The following is a 19,016-nucleotide window of genomic DNA, read 5'->3' as shown; positions in this document are numbered from 1 at the left end:
GATAGATAGATAGATAGATAGATAGATAGATAGATAGATAGATAGATAGATAGATAGATAGATAGATAGATAGATAGATAGATAGATAGATAGATAGATAGATAGATAGATAGATAGATAGATAGATAGATAGATAGATAGATTACTTTATTCATCCCCGTCGGGAAATAAAGTCGTCATAGCAGCCGGTATATTTGAATACAATAAAAATAAAATACAATACAATAAAATAAAATAAAAAATATTGAGGTAGAAAGAATAAAAACAGAAACACAAGATAAATAGGTAGATAAGGTGCAGTGGCAAGATGATGGTAATAGTACTGATGATATGATGGTAATGTTATTGTTAGACAGTATATAAAAATAGTACAGTATATATAGTATATAATATAACATAATATATATTTATATATGATAGTAATTATACCAATATAATAGCAGTATATAGTAATAATGGCAGCAACAGTATATATAATAATAATAGTAAATATAATAATAATAACATGTACACATGTATAAATATGTGTATATACAAGAATATACAAAGAGTATGATATGATATATAGTAGAGGTATAAATATAAGTATTTGACCATACAATAGATAATATAATATACTATGAGTGTAAGAATATGTAGACAGAGTGTGCAAAAGACAATATTATTGTATAACATGATATATAATATCAATATGGTTTATATGAACACATATCACATATGATGTGAAGTGTATATGGAGCAGAGTGTTGTACAGGTCCACAGAGCAGGAGACAGGTTCAGTGCAGTTCTGTGATGGAGGCTCTGACAGAGGGAGAGGAGCTGAACAGTCTTATTACCGACACAGTGACATAAATGACACAGTGACACATGATGTGTTGTTCAGGGCCAGTGAGTGAGTCGGTGGGAATGTGTCTGTCAGGAAATCTTCTCTCCAGTCCGACCAGTTTGTCAGGTTTGCTTCACACCTCGTCCAATCAGAGCAGCTGAATCAGTCTCAGCCCGACACTCACACAGGTAAGATCTCTCATTCTTCTTCTCTGGTGTTTGTCAGGTTTTAATCTGTAAAGATGTATAAAGATGATTTGATCAGATTATCGACTGAGACCTCCCTCTCTCTCTCTCTCTCTCTCTCTCTCTCTCTCTCTCTCTCTCTCTCTCTCTCTCTCCCTCTCTCCCTCGCTCCTTGTGTTTGTTGTGTTGTATTGGTGGTTGTTGTGTAGTTTATTCACACAGTTGTGTGTCAGGTGCGAGGATGTGGCCTGAGGCTCCGATCATGTCCTCAGATGAAGATGAGTGGACGGCTGGGATCTGTGACTGCTGCCGTAACACCAAACAGTGTACGGATACATCACACACACACACACACACACACCAGTTGTTGTGTTGTGTTATAAACACAGAAAGCTGAGAATCTGTTCACACCAACACAAGTGACATTAGCACAACAAAAAGAACACAAACTGTACACAACCACACATTTGCACATGTGGTTATAATGTTTTCTGTGTTCCTGTTGAAGTGGTGTTAACGTTGCGTTGTTTTGTTGTGCAGGTTGTTGTCTGTTCTGGTGTTGTCCCTGCTTCGCCTGTAAAACCTCTCAACAGATGGGTCAGTGTTTGTGTCTCCCCCTGCTGGACGTCTTCGGCTGCTTCCGTCCCATCACCATGTCCATCAGGACATCCACTCGCCATCGCTACGGAATCAAGGTGAGGACAAAACACTGGTTCTGCTGTCCTGGGTCAAAAGTCCAAACACTAACTGTTTGTGCGCCACTTCTTTTGTGTGTGTGTGTGTGTGTGTGTATGTCTGTGTGGTTGTGTGTGTGTGGTTGTGTGTGTGTGTGTGTGTGTGTGTGGTTGTGTGTGTGTGTGGTTGTGTGTGTCTTTGTGTATGTCTGTGTGTGTGGTTGTGTGTGTATGTCTGTGTGGTTGTGTCTCTGTGTCTGTGTGTGTGTGTGTGTGTGTGTCTCTGTGTGTGTGTCTGTGTGTGTGTGTGTGTGGTTGTGTGTGCGTGCGTGTGTGTATGTGTGTGCGTGTCTGTGTGGTTGTGTGTGTGTGTGTCTATGTGTCTGTGTGTGTGTGTCTCTGTGTCTCTCTGTGTGTGTGTGTGTGTGTGTGTCTCTGTGTGTGTGTGTGTGTGTGTGTCTCTGTGTGTGTGTGTGTGTCTGATGTGTGTGTGTGTATGTCTGTGTGGTTGTGTGCGTGTGTGTATATCTGTGTGGTTGTGTGTGTGTCTCTGTGTGTGTGTGTCTCTGTGTGTGTGTCTCTGTGTGTGTGTGTGTGTGTCTATGTGTGTGTGTCTCTGTGTGGTTGTGTGTCTCTGTGTGTGTGTGTCTCTGTGTCTCTGTGTGTGTGTCTCTGTGTGTGTGTGTGTCTCTCTGTGTCTCTCTGTGTCTCTGTGTGTGTGTCTCTGTGTCTCTGTGTGTGTGTGTGTGTCTGTGTCTCTGTGTGGTTGTGTGTCTCTCTGTGTCTCTGTGTGTGTGTCTCTGTGTCTCTGTGTGTGTGTGTCCTCAGGGCAGCCTGTGCAGGGACTGCCTCTGCTCCTCCTTCTGTCCCTCCTGTGTGTGGGGACAGGTGTCCTCAGAGATGTCCAGCAGGACGCTTCCCACCGTTCTGAGTGACATCTTCCAGCGCTGATGACGTCATCACTGCTCCTCAGCACGGCCTGATTGGTCTGTGGAGGGAAATGTGATTGTAAAATAATAATATGATAATTTTTTTGAGCCAGTTGTTTATATTTGTATTTTTTTATTCTCATTAAATGTGTCTGCTATCTTTGAAATAAAAGGTATAAGTAAAACTGCAGAAGACCAAGCGGGCTTCCTGTGGCTGCTACCGGAAGTGTACTCTTCAGGAGGATTACCACGTGATACACGTATAAGAAATAAACGATTCTCTCCTTTTACAAACATTGTCTTATTTTGAAGTCTGTTTCGTACCAAGGTGTTTTATTTTGAAAGGCCAGGCTGTCGTTCCCCCTCCGGGCCGCTGGGCGCTGCTATGTTTCCGGTCAGACAAACGGAAGTGACATAGTTTGAACACGTGCGGCGTCTCACCACAGCGTGTTGTTCTCCGGCTCGTCTCTGCTCCACAAACCCGATCCGGTCCCGATCCGTTCCCGATCCGTGTCCGGTCCAACCGCTCGACCCGAGATGACGAAGGTGAAGAAGGACCAGGTCCCGGACCCGGAAGAAGCCGCCGGCGGGAACGAGAAGTCCTACCACGAGCTGATCGCCAACGTGAACGCGATCTCCACGCCGCTGGCCTCCCGGAAGCTGAGCAAGAAGCTGTACAAGTGCGTCAAGAAGGGTGAGGAACTTTATACGAGTTTAAATGAGTCTGTAGGAGGGTGAGGAACTTTAAATGAGTTTAAATGACTCTCTAGGAGGGTGAGGAACTTTATATGAGTCTGTAGAAGGGTGAGGAACTTTATAAGAGTTTAAATGAGTCTGTAGAAGGGTGAGGAACTTTATACGAGTTTAAATGAGTCTGTAGGAGGGTGAGGAACTTTATATGAATCTCTAGAAGGGTGAGGAACTTTATACGAGTTTAAATGAGTCTCTAGGAAGGTGAGGAACTTTATATGAGTTTAAATGAGTCTATAGAAGGGTGAGGAACTTTATAAGAGTTTAAATTAGTCTGTAGGAGGGTGAGGAACTTTATACGAATCTGTATAAGGGTGAGGAACTTTAAACGAGTTTAAATGAGTCTCTAGGAGGGTGAGGATGTTTAAATGAGTCTGTAGAAGGGTGAGAAACTTTAAATTAGTCTCTAGAAGGTTGAGGAACTTTATATGAGTTTAAATTAGTCTCTAGAAGGGTGAGGAACTTTATGAGTCTGTAGAAGGGTGAGGAACTTTATACGAGTTTAAATGAGTCTGTAGAAGGGTGAGGAACTTTATATGAATCTCTAGAAGGGTGAGGAACTTTAAATGAGTCTCTAGAAGGGTGAGGAACTTTATATGAATCTCTAGAAGGGTGAGGAACTTTAAATGAGTCTCTAGAAGGGCGAGGAACTTTAAATGAGTCTCTAGAAGGGTGAGGAACTTTATATGAATCTCTAGAAGGGTGAGGAACTTTAAATGAGTCTCTAGAAGGGTGAGGAACTTTAAATTAGTCTCTAGAAGGGTGAGGAACTTTAAATGAGTCTCTAGAAGGGTGAGGAACTTTAAATGAGTCTCTAGAAGGGTGAGGAACTTTATGAGTTTAAATGAGTCTCTAGGAGGGTGAGGAACTTTATATGAGTCTGTAGGAGGGTGAGGAACTTTATATGAGTTTAAATGAGTCTGTAGAAGGGTGAGGAACTTTATATGAGTTTAAATGAGTCTGTAGAAGGGTGAGGAACTTTATATGAATCTCTAGAAGGGTGAGGAACTTTAAATGAGTCTCTAGAAGGGTGAGGAACTTTAAATGAGTCTCTAGAAGGGTGAGGAACTTTATATGAGTTTAAATGAGTCTCTAGGAGGGTGAGGAACTTTATATGAGTCTGTAAGAGGGTGAGGAACTTTATATGAGTTTAAATGAGTCTGTAGAAGGGTGAGGAACTTTATATGAGTTTAAATTAGTCTGTAGAAGGGTGAGGAACTTTATATGAGTTTAAATGAGTCTCTAGGAGGGTGAGGAACTTTAAATGAGTTTAAATGAGTCTCTAGGAGGGTGAGGAACTTTAAATTAGTCTCTAGAAGGGTGAGGAACTTTATATGAGTCTGTAGAAGGGTGAGGAACTTTATATGAGTTTAAATGAGTCTCTAGGAGGGTGAGGAACTTTATATGAGTTTAAATGAGTCTGTAGGAGGGTGAGGAACTTTAAATGAGTCTCTAGGAGGGTGAGGAACTTTATGAGTTTAAATGAGTCTCTAGGAGGGTGAGGAACTTTATATGAGTCTGTAGGAGGGTGAGGAACTTTATATGAGTTTAAATGAGTCTGTAGAAGGGTGAGGAACTTTATATGAGTTTAAATGAGTCTGTAGAAGGGTGAGCAACTTTATATGAATCTCTAGAAGGGTGAGGAACTTTAAATGAGTCTCTAGAAGGGTGAGGAACTTTAAATGAGTCTCTAGAAGGGTGAGGAACTTTATATGAGTTTAAATGAGTCTCTAGGAGGGTGAGGAACTTTATATGAGTCTGTAGGAGGGTGAGGAACTTTATATGAGTTTAAATGAGTCTGTAGAAGGGTGAGGAACTTTATATGAGTTTAAATTAGTCTGTAGAAGGGTGAGGAACTTTATATGAGTTTAAATTAGTCTCTAGGAGGGTGAGGAACTTTAAATGAGTTTAAATTAGTCTCTAGGAGGGTGAGGAACTTTAAATTAGTCTCTAGAAGGGTGAGGAACTTTATATGAGTCTGTATAAGGGTGAGGAACTTTATATGAGTTTAAATGAGTCTTTAGGAGGGTGAGGAACTTTATATGAGTTTAAATGAGTCTGTAGGAGGGTGAGGAACTTTAAATGAGTCTATAGAAGGGTGAGGAACTTTAAATGAGTTTAAATGAGTCTGTAGAAGGGTGAGCAACTTTAAACGAGTTTAAATGAGTCTCTAGGAGGGTGAGGAACTTTATATGAGTTTAAATGAGTCTATAGAAGGGTGAGGAACTTTATAAGAGTTTAAATGAGTCTATAGAAGGATGAGGAACTTTAAATGAGTCTATAGTAGGGTGAGGAACTTTAAATGAGTCTATAGGAGGGTGAGGAACTTTAAATGAGTCTATAGAATGGTGAGGAACTTTATTAGTCTATAGAAGGGTGAGGAACTTTAAATGAGTTTAAATGAGTCTGTAGAAGGGTGAGGAACTTTATAAGAGTTTAAATGAGTCTATAGAAGGGTGAGGAACTTTAAATGACTCTTTAAATGAGTCTATAGAAGGGTGAGGAACTTTATACGAGTTTAAATTAGTCTGTAGAAGGGTGAGGAACTTTAAATGAGTCTATAGTAGGGTGAGGAACTTTAAATGAGTCTATAGAAGGGTGAGGAACTTTAAATGAGTCTATAGTAGGGTGAGGAACTTTAAATTAGTCTATAGAAGGGTGAGGAACTTTAAATTAGTCTATAGTAGGGTGAGGAACTTTAAATTAGTCTATAGAAGGGTGAGGAACTTTAAATTAGTCTATAGAAGGGTGAGGAACTTTAAATTAGTCTTTAAATGAGTCTATAGAAGGGTGAGGAACTTTTCTGTTTTTTCTGTTCCAGCTGCTAAAGTGAAAAATATCCGACGAGGAGTGAAAGAAGTTCAGAAGTTCATCAACAAGGGAGAGAAAGGGTGAGTGACGACGCCTCGAAGGGCCACAACCACGTGCACATTTCAGATCACAGATGTAAACAAAGTGTGTGTGTGTGTGTGTGTTTTTTGTGTGCGTAGCATCGTGGTGTTGGCAGGTGACACACTGCCCATAGACGTCTACTGCCACCTGCCAATCATGTGCGAGGACAGAAACCTGCCGTACGCCTACATCCCCTCCAAAGTGGTGAGCTGAATGCTGAGGGTCTAGTCAGGCTTTTATTTTGAAAACACGTAGAACACGAGTGTAAGAGCACGTAGAACAAGTTTGTAAAAACACATATGCAAGAACACGTCCGTTAGAACACGTAGAACATGTCTATAAAAACACATTAGTTAGAACACGTCTGTAAAACACATCTGCAAGAACACGTCTGTCAGAACACGTAGAACAGGGTTATAAGAACATGTCTGTAAAAAAACGTCCATAAGAACACATAGAACACGTCTGTAAGAGCACGTAGAACATGTCTATAAAAACACATTAGTTAGAACACGTCTGTAAAAAGACATCTGCAAGAACACATCTGTAAGAGCACGTTGATAAGAACACATAGAACACGTCTGTAAGAACACGTACAACACGTCTGTAAGAACACAGAACAGGTCTGTAAGAACACATAGAACACGTCTGTAAGAACACATAGAACACGTCTGTAAGAACACGTAGAACACGTCTGTAAGAACACAGAACACGTCTGTAAGAACACGTAGAACACGTCTGTAAGAACACATAGAACACGTCTGTAAGAACACGTAGAACACGTCTGTAAGAACACAGAACACGTCTGTAAGAACACGTACAACACGTCTGTAAGAACACAGAACACGTCTGTAAGAACACATAGAACACGTCTGTAAGAACACGTAGAACACGTCTGTAAGAACACATAGAACACGTCTGTAAGAACACGTAGAACACGTCTGTAAGAACACATAGAACACGTCTGTAAGAACACGTAGAACACGTCTGTAAGAACACGTAGAACACGTCTGTAAGAACACAGAACACGTCTGTAAGAACACATAGCACATGTCTGTAAGAACACATAGAACACGTCTGTAAGAACACAGAACAGGTCTGTAAGAACACATAGAACACGTCTGTAAGAACACGTAGAACACGTCTGTAAGAACACAGAACAGGTCTGTAAGAACACATAGAACACGTCTGTAAGAACACGTACAACACGTCTGTAAGAACACATAGAACACGTCTGTAAGAACACAGAACACGTCTGTAAGAACACGTAGAACACTTCTGTAAGAACACGTAGAACACTTCTGTAAGAACACGTACAACACGTCTGTTAGAACACGTAGAACACTTCTGTAAGAACACGTACTACACGTCTGTAAGAACATGTAGAACACTTCTGTAAGAACACGTAGAACACTTCTGTAAGAACACGTACAACACGTCTGTAAGAACACGTAGAACACTTTTGTAAGAACACGTAGAACACTTCTGTAAGAACACGTAGAACACGTCTGTAAGAACACAGAACACGTCTGTAAGAACACGTAGAACACGTCTGTAAGAACACGTAGAACACGTCTGTAAGAACACGCAGAACACGTCGATAAGAACACGTCTGTTAGAACACGTCTGTAAGAACACAGAACACGTCTGTAAGAACACAGAACACGTCTGTAAGAACACGTACAACACGTCTGTAAGAACACGTAGAACACATCTAAGAACACGTAGAACACGTCTGTAAGAACACATAGCACACGTCTGTAAGAACACGTAGAACACGTCTGTAAGAACACATAGCACACGTCTGTAAGAACACATAGCACACGTCTGTAAGAACACGTAGAACACGTCTGTAAGAACACAGAACAGGTCTGTAAGAACACATAGAACACGTCTGTAAGAACACGTACAACACGTCTGTAAGAACACATAGAACACGTCTGTAAGAACACGTAGAACACACGTCTTTAAGAACACATACAACACACGTCTGTAAGTACACGTACAACACGTCTGTAAGAACACACAGAACAGGTCTGTAAGAACACGTAGAACACTTCTGTAAGAACACGTAGAACACGTCTGTAAGAACACGTAGAACACGTCCGTGTCTATTGAGCGTTTGTCTGCGTTCCGACTGGTTTCATTTCCTTGTTCCCTGTTCAGGATCTGGGTTCCTCGGCAGGATCCAAGCGGCCGACCTGCGTGATCCTGATCAAACCTCATCAGGATTATCAGGAGGCGTACGACGAGTGTGCGGAGGAGGTGACCGCCCTGCCCAAAGCGCTCTGAGAAGCCTGAGCCAATCAGGAGGCAGCTCCGAGGGCAATGCTGTCCATCCTCTCAATTCTCACCAGAAGCTCCGCCTCCTTTAGATGACATCGATCAGAGTTATCTCCTGTGCCTCCAGTGCTTGTGCTAAGCTAGGCTAACACATGGCGGAGAACGACAGGTTCTCATGTGTAAATAGTTTCTGTTGCTTTGTTTGATAAATAAACAGATTTCAGTCACATTTACAAATCAATAATCATGTAAATAAAAGTTAAGTTTTGAAACAGACGGAGGTTCGTCCGACTCGCTGGACGTCAAACGTAAACACTTCAGATTTCACCGTAAGAATCTGCTCATTTACTTTGATAGTTTTAATTTTTCTACAACTTTTTTTATTAGTTTTACTTTTTCCTGTTAAGACATCCGATCGGGTTGAGCTGATGAAGTTTGATGTTGACATTAAAATAAAGAAGTGACTGTTTCCTCTGTGACGTCTCATTAAAAGTTCAAAATTCAAACTGTTGCTCAAAACTTTAAAACTGTTTCCTGTTTCTTTCGGATGAAAACAGATTTTTAGTATTTTGATCATTTCTGAACTAAATATGATTCTGAAGGTTCACGTGTTTGTCATGTTTCATTTGATCTGTTAGTTTTGGTTCCGCATTGTAATTTAGGGACTAAAGACGTTTGACCTGTTGTCATCACCAAAGTGGGCGGAGTCTACCTATACTTGACTGATTTGTGGATGGTGTCTGACGTGGGGACTTTTAGTTGGTTGATGCTGTTATATACAGATGAAAATGTTAATTAGTATAACTGGAAGAGACTGATCATTTTGTGTCAATGTGATCTGAGAAGTAAATAAAGTTATTAAATGTAGTGAAGTAAATGTTCTTAGTTTCTGACCTGGAGCAGAATGATATGAGCAACTGGGCGGAGCCTCAGACAGAACAGTGAGTGGTTTTTAGTCTTGGTTTTAAATCTATAATTTACTCCAGGTGATCCTCTCAGTGCTGCTGTTTATTTCATCCACACGAGGGCAGCACTGACCCACACTCATGCTCTGTTCTGGCTCTGACCACATGGTGGCAGCACAGAGTGAACACATCAACCTAAATAAAACAGTTGAAGTGGTTGTGTCAAAAAGTAAAAGTACTCCACTACAGGTTAAAGAGCTGCTGTAGTGTTTCCTGAAATAAACAGTTTTATTCATTTTAAACTGATCTGTTGGTGATTACTGTATTTAATTATATATATATATTTAATGTAAAAAAATCATCACAGTTTTTTGTCTGTAGTTTTATTTCAATATAGATAGATTGATGATGAGATTTCAAAAGAAGACTTAGTCGTGAGCGTGTAGCCTCAGAGAGTCCGGACTGTGGTTCATGGTCCACGTCCCTTCAGGGGGTCCGGACTGTGGTTCATGGTCCACGTCCCTTCAGGGGGTCCGGACTGTGGTTCATGGTTCACGTCCCTTCAGGGGGTCCGGACTGTGGTTCATGGTTCACGTCTCTTCAGGGGATCCGGACTGTGGTTCATGGTTCACGTCCCTTCAGGGGGTCCGGACTGTGGTTCATGGTCCACGTCCCTTCAGGGGGTCCGGACTGTGGTTCATGGTCCACGTCCCTTCAGGGGGTCCGGACTGTGGTTCATGGTCCACGTCCCTTCAGGGGGTCCGGACTGTGGTTCATGGTCCACGTCCCTTCAGAGAGTCCGGACTGTGGTTCATGGTCCACGTCCCTTCAGAGAGTCCGGACTGTGGTTCATGGTCCACGTCCCTTCAGAGAGTCTGGACTGTGGTTCATGGTCCACGTCCCTTCAGAGAGTCTGGACTGTGGTTCATGGTTCACGTCCCTTCAGGGGGTCCGGACTGTGGTTCATGGTCCACGTCCCTTCAGGGGGTCCGGACTGTGGTTCATGGTTCACGTCTCTTCAGGGGGTCCGGACTGTGGTTCATGGTTCACGTCTCTTCAGGGGGTCCGGCAGATGTTTCACGTCCCTGGAGAAGCTCAGTGGATGGTTTGATGTCATGATAATAAATCCAAAAACAATGATCTGGTGTGAAAGCCTTAAAACAAAGAAAAGAGTGTTTCCGAGCTGTGGGAGCAGGTGAAGTTAAACAGGAATACCCCCCCCTGGTGGCTGGCTGCAGTACAGGTCATACAGCTTGTCACCTCTATGTTAGCAGATGGGACATGAGTACGTGATTTGTTGACGTCATGATTGACAGCTGAGACGGTGTATGGGCGGGACCTCAATACCAGGGCTCCACTTCATCATCACTGCTGCTCAGACTCTGACTGTAGGTGACGGCATCACCACCAGAGGGCAGCGTTTGTATCTGAGGTGGTTTTGCTTCATATCAGGCGGGTTTGTGTCGTCTCTACAGTTTCAGTTCTGAAGCCAGAAACTGTTAGAAGTGAAATCCAGATCTCAGTGGAACTTCAGATCAGTCGTAAGGTTCTGAAACCAGCTGATTAGGGGTCGGTTAGGTTCTGGTCCTGATCCTCAGTTCACCTGCCTGAACATCTCGTTCCTACACATTAATATGTCGTGGTCACGTAAAATATTTTTACCAAATTCCACCAGGGGGCGCTGTAACTTACACATTGACACGATCCCAGATGTTTTACCAGCTGTTCTTCCTGCATTTAGCAGCTGAACCGGATTTTATGTTATTCTGGATCACGTGTTTGTTCTCCTCTGGGTCCGAGGACACGTGACTCAGCAGCTGGATCCGATGGTTTCACTTTAACGGACGAGACGGTAACATGCGGGTCGTCTGCATTAAACTGTCAAAGTACCAGCAGGACCCCCCCCGCTCACCTCTAACACACACACACACAGTCACAGACACACACACACACACTCACAAACACACACTCACTCACTCAACAACACACACGTATGATGATATGCAAATTTGAGGCCACCAGCCGTCGGCCAGGCAGTTAGTGGGTGGACCACCCACACAACCACACACACACACACACACACACACACACACACACACACACACACACACACACACACACACACACACACACACACACTGCCAGCTGCCGACGTGCCTGTGAGCAAGACGCCCCGGAGCGATGGCGTCTGACGCGTCTCAGTCTCAGAGGATCACATTCATGTTTATATTCAGCTTCACCTCAGTCATGTGACCTGTGTGTGTATGTGTGTGTGTCAGTTATTGTTTCACTTCCTTCAGCACCGAACACTCAGCGTGTGAGTGACAGGTTCTCAGGAGAGAGAGAGAGAGAGAGAGAGAGAGAGAGAGAGAGAGAGAGAGAGAGAGAGAGAGAGAGAGAGAGAGAGAGAGAGAGAGAGAGCTGCACTGATGCCACAACTGCAGCCTACACTATCAGCGTCTGTGTGGACGGTAACAGCTTTATGGACACTGGAGAAAGTTGTGCACACAGCAACACTCAAAGTTATTATAAGAAGGGTCAATTATTTAGGTTCCAGTATGAAAGTGGCAGGATGAGTTGTGAGTTTGTCAGTAGGATCAAACTGAAACCTTCAACCTGGAGGAAGAAGGTTTTATGGGTCAGAGAAGGACTCGTCACATTTTGGTGCAGATCCAGGATTGTTTTTTCTTTAACTTTGTCTGATAGAACGTTTTTAACACTTTTCATGATTTCTCAGAGAATAACTCCTCTTTAAACTAAGATTAACAGGTTGTTCAAATGTGGGGAAACCTGCTTGAGACCCGATCGTCAGTAGTTTAGTTTCTCTTCCTCAACAGGAGACGAAGAACGAAATCGCTGTTTCACGTCTTTCCTAAGATGTCACACAATAACACAATATGTAGACAAATGTTCATTAGGTCTTTGTCCTGTTTCCATCAGTGCTGATAACAACACCTGCGGGGCTGAATGAAGCCAGGAGTCACATGTTAGAGGGTTTGGATTCTTCATTCAGTTTAAAGAACTGATACGTGTGAGATGTTATCCAAATCAAAATGTGGATCCAGTGAATTCAAATGTTTTCATGATTGTTTGTGGGACTTTTGCTGAGTGAAACAGTTTTAAAGTGATGATAGAAATGAACTGTTGCATCCAGTGTGGGGGTCCTGAGGGCCCCTGGGGGTCCTGGGGGTTCCTGGGGGTCCTGGGGCTCCTGGGGCTCCTGGGGGTCCTGGGGGTCCTGGGGGCTCCTGGTGGGTCCTGGGGCTCCTGGGGGCTCCTGGTGGCTCCTGGGGGTCCTGGGGGTCCTGGGGGCTCCTGGGGGTTCCTGGGGGTCCTGGGGGTCCTGGGGCTCCTGGGGGCTCCTGGTGGCTCCTGGGGGTCCTGGGGGTCCTGGGGGCTCCTGGTGGCTCCTGGGGGTTCCTGGGGGTCCTGGGGGCTCCTGGTGGCTCCTGGGGGTTCCTGGGGCTCCTGGGGCTCCTGGGGGCTCCTGAGGGTCCTGAGGGTCCTGGGGCTCCTGGGGTTCCTGGGGGCTCCTGAGGGTCCTGGGGCTCCTGGGGGTCCTGGGGGTCCTGGGGCTCCTGGGGCTCCTGGGGCTCCTGGGGGTCCTGGGGGCTCCTGGTGGCTCCTGGGGGTCCTGGGGGTCCTGGGGCTCCTGGGGGTCCTGGGGATCCTGAGGGTCCTGGGGCTCCTGGGGGTCCTGGGGGTCCTGGGGGTCCTGGGGGCTCCTGGGGGCTCCTGGGGGTCCTGGGGGTCCTGGGGGTCCTGGGGGTCTGTCACTGGTCCTCATTTTTCTAATGAAACGTCTCTTTTGTCACATGAGGTGAACAAAGCTCGACAAACTGTTGTGTTGTTTTGAAACTGAATGAAGGTGGAAAAGTTCTTATAGGGGCGAACTGACTGGTAGAGACATGCTGAGACAGGACACACACACACACACACACACACACACACACACACACACACACACACACACACACACACACACACATTGACGTTATGACCGTTATTACAGTAAAACTAAAAACAAACTGTTGCACCTGAACAACTTGTTGATGTTAAAACTGATTTTTATCAAATAAAACTTCTGCAGCTTCACGTGAAATCATCAGTTTATTAGAAACACAAACTGAGAGAAATGATTTTCATCAGCTGTTCAGATTATTTTGTTCATTCTTTTCAAGTGTTTCTAATCAACTGAGATTAGAAAAGTTCCCGTTCCACAGACATGTTACATGTTTCCATAGCAACAGAGATGCCGTTCATTTCACACACTTATATTAAAGTCAATACAAACAGATGAATGATGCAACAGCTCCCCAATGATCGCCCCCTGGTGGCTGGCTGCAGTAAAGATCATAAGCCCTCCTCCATGTTAGCAGACAGGACATGGAGCAAACAAAAATATAAAACTAGACGTTAAGTAAATGTTTGTAAAGAAGTTTCTATCGTTTCAGATCGTTCTTCTCTCTGATGTTTGTTCACGTTTCTGATCAATTTGGTTTGAATCAGTTATTTGATGATATGAAAACAGGTTGAGACGTGATGATTGACAGATCAGCCTGACTCCTGATTGGTCCACACACACACACACACACACACACACACACACACACACACACACACACACACACACACACACACTGAAGTGAGCTCAAGATCAGATAATTTTGGTCAAACTGTTTATGACACAACATGAGGAGAGAGTGTGCCGTCTGTTTACTGCCACTGTCACACACACTAACACGACGCACACTAACACACACACACACACACACACACACACACACACACACACACACACACACACACACACACACTCCAACACACACACACACTCCTCAGTATTTCTGTTTATTGTGAAAATACAGACCAGTTTCAACAGCATGCAATGACAGACACTCTGTGTGTGTCTGTGTGTGTCTGTGTGTGTCTGTGTGTGTCTGTGTGTGTGTGTGTGTGTGTCTGTGTGTCCTGGGGGAGGAGCTTTCTGACTACGTGTGGAGTGTAAACAAATGGCACACTTTCATTAGACCGTTGTGAGACAGGTTAGTCTGACCACATGTGTCATTAATCACACACACACTCCTCGTGTTGTGTAGTAAACAGTGTGAGTCTGTCAGACGTCTCTCAGGTGTATTGATCAGCTGATGGTATCAGTCTCTCAGAGTGTGCTGTTTGTTTACGGTCATATACACATCAATGGCTGACATGATGGCTAAACACACACACACACACACACGCACACACGCAGGGTGTGAGGCGTCACTCAGGTTCTGACCTGGATCTGAAATTCATCGTCATCGTTTAACTCGTCTCAGAGATGAAGAATCGCTGAGTCGGGTTTTACAACAGCTTCAAAAAATCTGGGTCATCATTTGACCTTCTCATGACAATTTAACACAAAGAAACATGTTCATAAATGTCATCAATTCAAAAACAGTTTTTATTATTATTGTGTTTATTGAGAGGAAGTCAACTCATGTGATGATGAGAGTGATTTATTAATAATGACATGTTGTTGTTTCATTCAATCATTTATTATCTCATCTATTAATAATTTTATTGTGTTTACCTGCAGCTTTTGTGTTGAAAAACTTATTCAATGAACCGTAAAATTTGTATGAGGACGAATGAAAATTACCTTTATTTGAATTAGACTTTATTGAATTACCCCGTTTTGTTTTACAGTGCACTGTTACTTTCGTTCTCCTTTTCTTATTTTATTAATTTTTTATTCTCTATTTAATTTATTTAAAAACTGTCCCCTTTGTATTATATCATGTTTTTTGGGTTATTTGTCAAAATATTTATAGAATGTGTTTAAATATATTAGATTTTATTTGTTGTTGAAATGTGATTTTATTTAAAAAATATAGTATGTTAAATTTAACAAAATCCCATCGTGCACTGACACAATTCTGATGTTTTCTTAGAATTCTTTATATACTTTTTAAATACTTTACTGAAACTCGCGTGTCGACACTGAGCAGCGACAAACTCCCACAATGCACTGGGAGTTTATTTAGCTTTTTGTCATTTAATGATTTTACCGCTCCGTCTTGGTCGTGTACAGTTGCCATGGTTACTCGGTAAAAGAGGAAGTGGAAATTTAACTGAAAATGTTTTCTTCATTTTCTTCATAAAATAAAAATAAAAAATACAAATCCATTTGTTTGACAAAAGAAAGTAACATCACTAAACTACAGATTATTAAAAAAAAATTCATCATTTGAACAAAAAGTTTGTTGAAGTAAAAAAACTAATGATAAATTAACTTAAAGACAAAATAAAATACTGATTTGTAAAAGTGTTATTTATGTCACTTTGTTATTCTAACCATTTCTATATTTTTACAATTGATCAGTGACTGAATCTTATAACTGATGAGTCACGGATCAGTGGCGTGAAGCTCGTTCCCACAGTCACAGAAACCTGCTGAGTCACTCGTTCTAATCTGGTTCTCTCTCTGCAGAGAGACAGCGATCACATGACTCAGCACTTGGTTGTTTGTTTGTTTACAGGTGCTGACGTCATCAGCTCGGCGTCATGGGAACGAACATTTAAAACATTCAAAAACATTTCAAGTTTCTTGTCATTGTAAAAATGAAATAACAGGATTAGGCTGATCCCTTCAAAATAAAACGTCAGTTGAGCTCATAGATCATCATGTTTTATTACATTTTTTACTTTAAACTGAAACTAAATGATTCATTGTTGATGTCAGAATCGTCTTCTCTGTAATTATTGTCGTTTTATTTTTCAGTTTTCTGAGTTTTGTAATTTTTCATTTGACTTTTTGAATTTTTTAAATATGTTAAATAAATAACATTTTTCTGCACGTATGAGGAACAAATATTTACGATTCAATTTAAAAAATAATTTATTTTATTACAAACACAATCATATTTACACTTTTTTCCCACACAAGTTCCCACAGTTTTTAGCACAAATTAAATAATAAAATTAAATAATAGAAAAAATAATTAGAAACATTCAGACACATTTTACAGTGTAAACACCTGAGAGTCGAGAGGCAGGGCCTCAGTGAAGCCAGAGAACAGGTGCTCACATGGGGGGGGGCCCTGGTGCTGCTGGGGCCCCTGGTGCTGCTGGGCCCCCTGGTGCTGCTGGGCCCCCTGGTGCTGCTGGGCCCCCTGGTGCTGCTGGGGCCCCTGGTGCTGCTGGGGCCCCTGGAACTCTGGCACAGGACACGCCCCCGTCTGCAGGTTGACGTAGAGCGGCGGGGGGGCGCCATCCAGCGGGTCAACGAGGGGGGAGGAGAAGTGTGAGGGGATGAACTGGAAGAGAGGAAGAGGAGGAGGAGGGGAGTGATGGAGGGAGGAGAAGAGGGAGGGGGAGGGGGCGTCGTCCCACTGAGGAACCACGGCAGCGTAACCCTGAGGAAGAGGAGGGGGGGGGGAGCCGTGGTCTGGGGCCTGCGTGTGAGGGGGGGGGTAGAGGGAGGAGTCCTGGAGGTGACACAGGAAGTCGTCGAGGTCGGAGGTCACGTCAGAGAGAGAGGGGAGGTCAGGGCTCAGCTCCGAGGAAGAGGAGGAGGAGGAGCAGGAGGAGGAGGAGTAGATGGAGGTAGAGAAGGAAGAGAAGGAAGAGGAGGAAGAGGAGGAAGAGGAGGTTGAGGAGGAGGAGGAGGAGGAGGAGGAGGAGGAGGAGGAGGAGGAGGAGGAGGAGGAGGAGGAGGAGGAGGAGGAGGCCTTCTTCTCAGACGTCTCAGGTTCCATCTTCCTCTTCCTCTTCCGGCGGAAGTTTCCGTTGTCAAACATTTTCTCACAGTTTGGATCCAGAGTCCAGTAGTTTCCTTTACCTGCAGAGGAGGAGAAGAGGAAGAGGAGGATGAGGAGGAGGATGAAGATGACTCAGGTCAGAAGGTTGCATCAGACTCTAGCGTGGACCTCAGGTCAGGGACCTTCTCTCACCTGGCTCCTTCTGGTCCCGGGGAACCTTCCGGAAGCAGTCGTTGAGCGACAGGTTGTGGCGGACGGAGTTCTGCCAGCCCGCCTTGTTGCGGCTGTAGAACGGGAAGTGGGCGGAGACATACTGGTAGATCTGGCTGAGGGTCAGCCGCTGCTCCGGGGCGCTCTGGATCGCCATGGCGATGAGGGCGGAGTAGGAGTAGGGGGGGCGGACCAGGCGCAGGACGGCGTCCGGGCAGGACAGGGACAGCCAGGGGTTGATGGAGGACAGGGGCCGGTAGAGGCTGTAGGGGGGGGGCAGGAAGCTTCCACACGCCGGGGGGGGGCCTGGAGGGGCCGCGGCCCCCGGGTGGGGGGTGCTGAAGCTGTGGCATGCTGGGAGCCATGGTGACTCTGGAGGAGGGGGGGGGCTGTACAGGCTGAAGTCAAGGGGGTCAAGGCCCAGAGAAGGGACCTCCTGCTGGGGGAAGGAGGGTCCACACAGGGGGGGGGGCAGAGCCAGGTCCGGGACGAAGGACGACATGACGGACACTTCTTCTTCTTCTCCTGTTCTTCTTCTTCTTGTTGTAGTTGTTGTTCTTCTCTTCTTCTTCTTCTTCTTCTTCTTCTTCTTCTTCTTCTTCTTCTTCTTCTTCTTCTTCTTCTTCTTCTTCTTCTTCTTCTTGTTGTTGTTCTTCTTCTTCTTGTTGTAGTTGTTGTTCTTCTCTTCTTCTTCTCCTGTTCTTCTTCTTCTTCTTCTTCTTGTTGTAGTTGTTCTTCTTCTTCTTGTTGTAGTTGTTGTTCTTCTTCTTCTTCTTCTTCTTCTTCTTCTCTGTAACGCTGCACCAACGTCCGTCCAACAACTGTGTTTGTGAAAGACACACACACACTCACACAGCTGCTGTGGTCCTCCTGCACCTGTCCTGCTGCTGCTCATCTGGGAGTCTTATACTCTGATGCCCCGCCCACAGGCCAGCTGATTGGCCAACTGGGCTGTATCAACACACAAACACACACACACACACACACACACACAAACACACACACACACACACCCACACCCACATACATATTCAAGCATGTATTTGTGTGTGTGTGTGTGTGTGTGTGTGTGTGTGTGTGTGTGTGTGTGTGTGTGTGTGTGTGTGTGTGTGTGTGTGGGTACATTTGAACAAGAGCAGGTTGAATTCCCCCCCTCAGGCAGATCAGAGCCTGAGGATTTCAAACACAAACACACACACACACACACACACACACACACACACACACACACACACACACACACACACACAAACACACACACACACACAGTTGTGTGTGTCTCTGGACACAAAATGTCCAGAGACACAGATTCAGACATTTGTTCTCACATACTGAACCTGGAGAACATGTGAAGAACACGTGAAGAACACGTGAAGAACACGTGAGGAACACGTGAAGAACACGTGAGGAACATGTGAAGAACACGTGAAGAACACGTGAAGAACACGTGAGGAACACGTGAGGAACACGTGAAGAACACGTGAGGAACACGTGAGGAACACGTGAAGAACACGTGAGGAACATGATCAGAAAACCTCCTCAACCCGAACCCTCAAGTTTTCTCTTTGTCTTCAGATCAGACGTCGATGTTTTTTAGAAGCTGCTGATTCAGACAGAAAC

The 19,016-nt window shown here is 44.2% G+C and overlaps 3 protein-coding genes across 3 annotated transcripts; 2 read left to right on the top strand and 1 right to left on the bottom strand.

The window, feature by feature from the left end:
- Positions 1-904: 904 nt before the first annotated feature.
- LOC133019931 (cornifelin homolog A-like) lies at positions 905-2,883 on the top strand. Its single transcript, XM_061086523.1, has 4 exons — positions 905-1,014; positions 1,245-1,337; positions 1,552-1,706; positions 2,514-2,883. Exons 2-4 carry the CDS (start codon positions 1,253-1,255, stop codon positions 2,634-2,636), a joined length of 363 nt encoding a protein of 120 aa, XP_060942506.1. The 5' UTR covers positions 905-1,014; positions 1,245-1,252; the 3' UTR covers positions 2,637-2,883.
- Positions 2,884-3,025: 142 nt separating this feature from the next.
- Positions 3,026-9,066, top strand: nhp2 (NHP2 ribonucleoprotein homolog (yeast)). The gene is made up of 4 exons (XM_061085697.1): positions 3,026-3,308; positions 6,186-6,255; positions 6,355-6,460; positions 8,423-9,066. The coding sequence occupies exons 1-4, from the start codon at positions 3,152-3,154 to the stop codon at positions 8,546-8,548; spliced, it is 459 nt and encodes a 152-aa protein (XP_060941680.1). The 5' UTR covers positions 3,026-3,151; the 3' UTR covers positions 8,549-9,066.
- A 7,382-nt stretch (positions 9,067-16,448) lies between these two features.
- Positions 16,449-18,291, bottom strand: foxi3a (forkhead box I3a). The gene is made up of 4 exons (XM_061086279.1): positions 18,273-18,291; positions 17,379-17,921; positions 17,098-17,266; positions 16,449-17,007 (listed from the first exon to the last, which is right to left on the bottom strand). Exons 1-4 carry the CDS (start codon positions 18,289-18,291, stop codon positions 16,449-16,451), a joined length of 1,290 nt encoding a protein of 429 aa, XP_060942262.1.
- Positions 18,292-19,016: the final 725 nt, after the last annotated feature.

Source organism: Limanda limanda, chromosome 14, assembly GCF_963576545.1.
Source record: "Limanda limanda chromosome 14, fLimLim1.1, whole genome shotgun sequence".
NCBI lineage: Eukaryota > Metazoa > Chordata > Actinopteri > Pleuronectiformes > Pleuronectidae > Limanda > Limanda limanda.
Note: the sequence above shows the minus strand (reverse complement) of the source record. Positions and strands in the feature narration are given on the sequence as shown.

Excerpts from the sequence above, each read along its gene's own strand:
- nhp2 (XM_061085697.1), top strand. The coding sequence starts at position 3,152 with ATGACGAAGGTGAAGAAGGACCAGGTCCCGGACCCGGAAGAAGCCGCC. Across the intron at positions 6,256-6,354 it reads ATCAACAAGGGAGAGAAAGG|CATCGTGGTGTTGGCAGGTG; the intron begins GTGAGTGACGAC and ends TTGTGTGCGTAG. Across the intron at positions 6,461-8,422 it reads CCTACATCCCCTCCAAAGTG|GATCTGGGTTCCTCGGCAGG; the intron begins GTGAGCTGAATG and ends TTCCCTGTTCAG.
- LOC133019931 (XM_061086523.1), top strand. The coding sequence starts at position 1,253 with ATGTGGCCTGAGGCTCCGATCATGTCCTCAGATGAAGATGAGTGGACG. Across the intron at positions 1,338-1,551 it reads CTGCCGTAACACCAAACAGT|GTTGTTGTCTGTTCTGGTGT; the intron begins GTACGGATACAT and ends TTTGTTGTGCAG. Across the intron at positions 1,707-2,513 it reads GCCATCGCTACGGAATCAAG|GGCAGCCTGTGCAGGGACTG; the intron begins GTGAGGACAAAA and ends GTGTGTCCTCAG.
- foxi3a (XM_061086279.1), bottom strand. Across the intron at positions 17,267-17,378 it reads CCGGGACCAGAAGGAGCCAG|GTAAAGGAAACTACTGGACT; the intron begins GTGAGAGAAGGT and ends CCTCCTCTGCAG. Across the intron at positions 17,008-17,097 it reads TCCTCCTCCTCCTCCTCCTC|CTCCTCCTCCTCCTCTTCCT; the intron begins CTCCTCCTCCTC and ends CTCCTCCTCCTG.